The 6,318-nt window shown below is 61.3% G+C and overlaps 1 protein-coding gene across 5 annotated transcripts; it reads right to left on the reverse strand.

Annotated features, from left to right (window-relative positions):
- Positions 1-1,414: 1,414 nt before the first annotated feature.
- SNX12 (sorting nexin 12) lies at positions 1,415-6,154 on the reverse strand. 5 transcript variants are annotated; one of them, XR_009484287.1, is made up of 5 exons: positions 5,987-6,154; positions 4,074-4,169; positions 3,732-3,856; positions 2,940-3,225; positions 1,415-2,820 (listed from the first exon to the last, which is right to left on the reverse strand). XR_009484287.1 is itself a non-coding variant. In XM_059824354.1 (4 exons), exons 1-4 carry the CDS (start codon positions 6,149-6,151, stop codon positions 3,123-3,125), a joined length of 441 nt encoding a protein of 146 aa, XP_059680337.1. In that variant the 5' UTR covers positions 6,152-6,154; the 3' UTR covers positions 1,415-3,122. The 5 variants fall into 5 exon arrangements, 4 of the variants coding, with proteins under 4 accessions (XP_059680337.1, XP_059680336.1, XP_059680338.1 ...); XM_059824354.1 differs by having other exon boundaries at positions 1,415-3,225; positions 6,035-6,154; XM_059824353.1 differs by having other exon boundaries at positions 1,415-3,225.
- Positions 6,155-6,318: the final 164 nt, after the last annotated feature.

The raw sequence follows: 6,318 nt of genomic DNA on the forward strand, positions 1-6,318 counted from the left end.
CTGGCAGGTGCAGAATTACTTTCCATCTCTGTGTCCTGGGGGGTGGGTTCGGGAATCGCGGAAGGTTGTGCCAGCTGCAAAGCCCTGCTGGCGTGCTGAAGCCTGGACTTGGCAGCTGGCATCAGCCTCAGCTTGGTACCTGGGGAAGAGACGCGGGGAAGCAGTCGCTGCGCTGGGGCCTCTCTCCAGCGACCCGACTCACCTGGGGGCTGGGGGAGCCTCGTTCCCGGGGCACCGAGCCTCTTGCCGGCCTTGGGGAGCTCCAGACCCAGAGAGGCCCGTGCCCAGGAGAGGGCGCGCGGGGACTGGGTGGCGGTGCGGCCCGCGGGGCCCGGCCCGCCGCAGCGGGGCTGTCCGGCACCGCGACGTGCTGCCTTTGCCGGACAGAGCCTGCGGGCGGGCGAGGCGGGAGCCGGGCCGCGCTGTGCCAGGGCAACCGCCGGCTGCGGCAGACGCCGGGGCTCCCCGCGGGCCGGGCCCGGGGCGACCTCGCAGCCACCCGTGCTCGGTCGGGCGGCGGGCGCCGCGCTGTCCGGGGCCCCCTCGTCGAGGGGCGGCGAATCCTGCAGCGGCGCGGAAGTGACGGGCCCGGCGGCGGCGGGCCACAGGGCGCTGCCCTCCGCCGGGCACTCCTCCTCGGAGAAGCTGAGGCAGAGCGGGGAGGGCGGCGAGCGCGGGCCGCCTCCGTACCGCAGCCGGTCGGGGCAGTGCGGCGAGCCGGAGCCCGCCGGCGGCTGCTGGGACCGCACCCCTCCCGCCTCAGCGCAGCGCCCCCTGTCGCCGGGGAGGGCCACCCGCACCCCTCCCGCCTCAGCGCAGCGCCCCCTGTCGCCGGGGAGGGCCACCCGCACCCCTCCCGCCTCAGCGCAGCGCCCCCCTGTCGCCGGGGAGGGCCACCCGCACCCCTCCCGCCTCAGCGCAGCGCCCCCCTGTCGCCGGGGAGGGCCACCCGCACCCCTCCCGCCTCAGCGCAGCGCTCCCCCTGTCGCCGGGGAGGGCCACCCGCACCCCTCCCGCCTCAGCGCAGCGCCCCCTGTCGCCGCGGAGGGCCACCCGCACCCCTCCCGCCTCAGCGCAGCGCCCCCCTGTCGCCGGGGAGGGCCACCCGCACCCCTCCCGCCTCAGCGCAGCGCCCCCCTGTCGCCGGGGAGGGCCACCCGCACCCCTCCCGCCTCACCGCAGCGCCCCCTGTCGCCGGGGAGGGCCACCCGCACCCCTCCCGCCTCAGCGCAGCGCTCCCCTGTCGCCGGGGAGGGCCATCCGCACCCCTCCCGCCTCAGCGCAGCGCCCCCTGTCGCCGGGGAGGGCAACGCCCCCTGCCGCAGGAGATGCGCGCCCAACCGCCCCGCCGGTGCCCCTCCCGGTGCTTCACCCGCCCCGCCCCGGAAGCCCCCAGGACGAGGCAGACTTTGGCTTCACAGTGGTTTAATGCGAACGGAACCGGGACGTTACACTGGACAGGGTGGAGACACCTGGGTGGATGGCAGCCCCGCGGCAGGACAGGCAGGAGGAAGGGGCCGTCCGAAGCAGGGGCCGGCAACGGTGGGAGGACGGGGGCTGAGCCCCGCTGCAGGCACAGCCACCTCCACCGTTACCAGCCTCCATGCTGCCCCACAGCCCTTCCCGGGCTGAGCCGGTCCCCGGAGCAGTACCCTCCTGGTTTCAGCGACTTCTCCTCCTCCCCAAGAGCCACCTCTTGCCCAGCAGCACCAGTTCCTCACCAGAAAACCCAGGAGACGTTAGGGAGGCCTTGGGGGACGTGCTTGGCAGGAACGGGAGGGCAGTCACTGCAGGCTTATGCACCCAGAAAGGCTCGACTGTGCCACCACAGTGACCAAGCGCTTATAAACCAGCCAGCCTTGACCTGAGGAGCCCCTCAGCTGAGGCCCAACCTCACTCATCGCAGCTGTGGCAGCTGGAGGAGCCTCCAAAGGACAGTTCTGCTGCAGCAGGTCACAGCCTCGTGGTCCCCCTCCAGCTCTGAATGCTTCCCTGACCAGTCTTGTGTCCTCACTTCCACACAAGTAACTGCCTACCTCACTACAGAACAGGGGAGAACACACAAAAAGCCAATGCCGTTGTTACTTCTCCTGCTTCATAAGCAAATGTCTAACCCAGGACTGACTGACCATTGTCTGCCGTCCCTTTCTGGAGAGGTGGTCTCACCCCAGGCCCCACTGCTAGGCTTCTCCTGCGGCAGCCATCACGGCCGCACACTACAACAGCCCCCACCAGCCCTCTCCTGCTCCTCCTCAGCCAGACCCATCTCCTCCCCTCTGCAGCTGGGGCACAGGATAAGGTCACCATGGCCCAGCTGAGCACGGTGCTGCTGGAAACACCACCACACCAGCCCACAGCAGAGCAAGCTGTGGCGTTTTTTAAACTGTGGGCCAAGGCATCACAGCACACTGCCGCAGCCCAGGCTATCCCAGCTTCCACACGCCAAACTGCCCACGCAGAGCATCATGAGAGCACACACCATGGAAACCCCTCGAGCTGCCAGCAGCACGTTAGAAAGGAGGGGGATTAACACGAATACACCAAACAGGTCAGTAATGCAGGAGGCTGAGAGCAGGGTTAGAGTAGGTCTTGGGTTTCAGCACTTCCAGACAGTGAAGAATGGGGGTTTCATGCAGGGTGAATGGGGTGGATGAGAGACCAACACACCCAGGCACCTACTCACTGTTTTGGATAAGCCTTACTAAAACTCTAATACCCAATGTGATCACTGACCAACATGACAACTGCTATTCTTCAGAGTCTCCTGCAGAGATGCTTGGGGCTGCATGGACAGGGGAGTGAAGGTCGTCTCATACCTTTCTGTACAGGGAGAGAGGCAGCTCCTACATCATAACGCCGTAAGCAAGTTCCTGCTCCACACCTATTCACATCTGCCCCTAGGTGCGGGACAGCACGCTCGCTTGCATAAATCTTCATACCTTTAGGCCAAGACCACAGCCCAGTAGAACAAGCTGCTGCCAGTTACAAAAGAGGAAAATACTGAACAAACTGGGAGGTTCAAAAGAGGAAAAGCTGGTTCAGAGAAGACAGATTTAGTGTAAAAATAAATGTCATTTTTGCAGGAGGGAGGGTGGAATGGAGGAAGACAGTGTCAGGTGCTCCTACTGGCGCACTTTCCCTGGGACGTAATTCCTATCAATAGTTTCCTCTTGCAGGAACATATGTAAGCAGCGCTCGTTCTGTGCCAGTGGGTGTCCAGCAATTCTGGAAGAAAATCAGATGTGGAGGTTAGCACAGCTGCCACCGAGACCTCCACACCTCTGCTCTCTGCAGGGAGTGAGTAAGGCAGACCTCCTTGCTAATGGACGGCCAGCTCTAGGCACACCCGCACCCGGCTCAGGCCAAGGTCACCAGATCTGTGCGCAACAGGGACAGCAAGAGGTGCCTGAGCACAGAGTGTTCCCTCCCACACCATGCCCTGCAGCAGGGTATGAGCACGCTGAACCAACGCTACCCTGTCGGTGGGTGTCTGCAGCACAGCTATTCTGCTAATACTTGCTTCACTCTCAGAAGAGAGCACTGAACACAACCCACACTCAAGGCAGGACTTGCTTCAGAACAGTGGTTTCGTTACCTGGCTGCTGGCACCATCCTTTAGCACAGCAGCTGCAAGCAGCAGATCAAGACTCCTTCCCGGTCAACCCACAGCCCTCTTCTACCTGCAGTAGCCGGAAAGGCAACACACAGCAAACCCAGGACATCAAGCTTACTTGTTAATAAACTGTTCTAGTCCCTGTCTCCGCTCCTCAATGAAGGACTCCTCAAAGATGCCTTCGTCTCCTCGGAAGGGAAGCTGTCGTTTCAAAGCTTTTCCAGGCAGTGGTGGCACTACAATCTGAAAGCAAAGAATCACCCTGTCAGCAGAACGGCCACCTGCAGGCAGATATCCTTTGCTGTCTGACACTCATCTCCAGCTCCATTACGTGGACAGAGATCAAGCCCCAGCAGCTGCCCACCACCACAGCCTCTCTTCTGGACCGCTCAAGATTATTGCTACAACTGTTCCCTTATTTCCTGGTTTCAGGAATAGGCAGGTCTGAGACAGGCCTCACCTTACTGTCTCGTTCCAGCTCATTCTTCAGCCATTCAAAGTCGCTGTATCGTCTCCTCACACAGGACTCCTTCAATTTGAAGATTGGGAGGTTTGTCTGTAACAAAAAGAAGTAGTTAATTTGTAGGTCACTTTGGAAGCCAGATGGAATTTCAACACATAATTGAAACCTGAAGCTGTGCTTAGAAAACCAAGCCCCCCCGAGAAGGAGGCATCACGAGAACACCCAGATTCTTTATTCAGGACAGAACACCAGCACCAAAGTCCTTCAGAATCAAGCAAGCACTTGCCAGGCTACTTGGAGCCAGCCATTCCCGCCCCCTCAAATTACTATTTCAGGAACACACCCCCTCCCAGGGGCACGTGCTGGAACCAGGGTTCACAACACAGAGAAGGCGGATTTTTTTTCCCCTCGAGTTCACTCCATTTTGAAGTGATCTACAAGAGAGCATCCTGCTTTGAAGCATCCTGAAGAATCTCCAACCCAACACTGGCGTTTCCATGGAAGAACTAAGGGAGGAAATCTTGTCCCAGCAACTGTTCAAGGCCAGACCTTGTGCTACAATGTTCTCTCAGAACAGATCGCCTACCCTAAAAGATGAGCAGCTTTTTCATATCTGGCTTGTGCCACCGGAGGAATGTGCAGCAATTCCCCATCCTTCTCCCCCACCACTAGAGTCTAAAAGACTGACAGCAACAGTAACTTCACCTTTACCTTATCAATGCAGCCTGAAATGTTCAAGGAACTGAGGTAGCAAAACCTTCTGAACAAGCAGCACCCAGAGGAACACAGGTATTGCTGCAACATGTTTAACTATATTCTTAAGAGATCTGTGAAATAAAACCAACTGCTTTCAAAGCATCTCCACAAGAGCTAGTTTCAGTGGGACTAAGAGGTTCTCATTGCCATGTGCCAGGCACCCTTTGGCAGGCTGATGGAAACCAAGCACCAGAACAGAAAAAAGCAAACACGCTAATCTTCTGAAAGGTGGTGGAGACTTAGCAGTTATATCATGCTATGAACAGAAGTCAACGCCAGCACTGTAACATATGCTAAAGGTAGCTTATTTCAGGAAAAGCTCAATTTTACTTCCTTCAGCTATCAGATGCAGAGCTGTGAAGAGGTCCCCAGTTCAGCTTGGTTAAGGCCCAGTGAAGAGAACCCTGCAAGAAGTGCTCAGCCTGTGACACACACTCCTGGATCACAGGCTCTTTGTAAAGTGATCAAGCTGACTCAGAAAGGGTAGCTAGACCGCACTGTGATCAGGTACCAAGATAGTGCTAGCTGCCTTTTCTCCCTTGCTTGAGATAACCAGCTGCACGCAGTCATGCTCTGCTCAGCAGCCACCCAATGGTGCCCAAGTGCCAGGCCTGGGGCTCTAGAAAGGGGACAGGAGCAGGAGCCTGCTGAGGCAGCATCCTTCTTGTCCTTGTGCGTACCAGTCCTCGCCGGATGCCGAACGGCCCCAGCAAACCCACCAGCTGCGAGTGCTCTGACCTTGAGCCCTGGCCAGCCGGAGAGCCGCAGGCAAGCTGCCAGCCCCAGCCCAGCACTGTCCAGCTTGCAGGGCCAGGGCTCACCGCCTCAGCCCCCCACCGCTGCAGACAAGCACAGCCCCTGCTTGGCTACCCCGAGCCCCAGAAGCTACGCCCGGGCTGCACGGGGCCGCCCTGGCCGGGCTCCCCACGCACACACCGCCGCTCCCCGTCCCGACCGCGCAGGCCGCGCTCGGCCAGAAAAGCGAGACCACCCCGGCCCTCCCGCCCCAATCGTTGTCGCCCCTCCCCGGGCCGTACACCCGACCACCGGGCAGCCCAGCCCCGCCTAGGCCCACACGGGGCTCCGCGGCGGGCCCCGAGGCCTGCTCCCCCCCGCCGCCCACCCCAGGCCCACAGGCCCCACGGGGGCCGCACCCGCATCCGGAGCTCATAGCTGGTGTATCTGGTACGGCCCATGCCCACGGTCTGCGGGTTGAAGATGTCGATCTCGAGGAAGTTGCTGGGCGGCCCGTACGCGTCCGTCAGGTCCTGCGGCTTGGCGTTCAGGCGCCGGGTGTCCGCCACCGCCGCCTCCGACATGGTGGTACCGCCACCGCCCCGCCCGGGCCGCCCCCGCCGCTGCCGCAGCCCGCCCCGCCCGCGCACGACGCTACGTCGCCCGCCCGCCGCCAGCATAACGCGGCAAGTATCCAGGGTTCGGGGCCCCTCAGCCGCCGCCACGCCCGCGCACGCCAGCGCCACCGCCT

The sequence above is a fragment of the Gavia stellata genome, chromosome 14 (assembly GCF_030936135.1).
Source record: "Gavia stellata isolate bGavSte3 chromosome 14, bGavSte3.hap2, whole genome shotgun sequence".
NCBI classification, from domain to species: Eukaryota; Metazoa; Chordata; class Aves; order Gaviiformes; family Gaviidae; genus Gavia; species Gavia stellata.

Bases quoted from the DNA above. Each gene is read 5' to 3' on its own strand.
- SNX12 (XM_059824353.1), bottom strand. From the start codon at position 6,151: ATGTCGGAGGCGGCGGTGGCGGACACCCGGCGCCTGAACGCCAAGCCG. The intron at 4,170-5,986 runs GTGCGGCCCCCG...TTTTTGTTACAG, and splicing joins GCTATGAGCTCCGGATGCGG to ACAAACCTCCCAATCTTCAA. The intron at 3,226-3,731 runs GTAAGCTTGATG...ATTTTCTTCCAG, and splicing joins CTAGAACAGTTTATTAACAA to AATTGCTGGACACCCACTGG.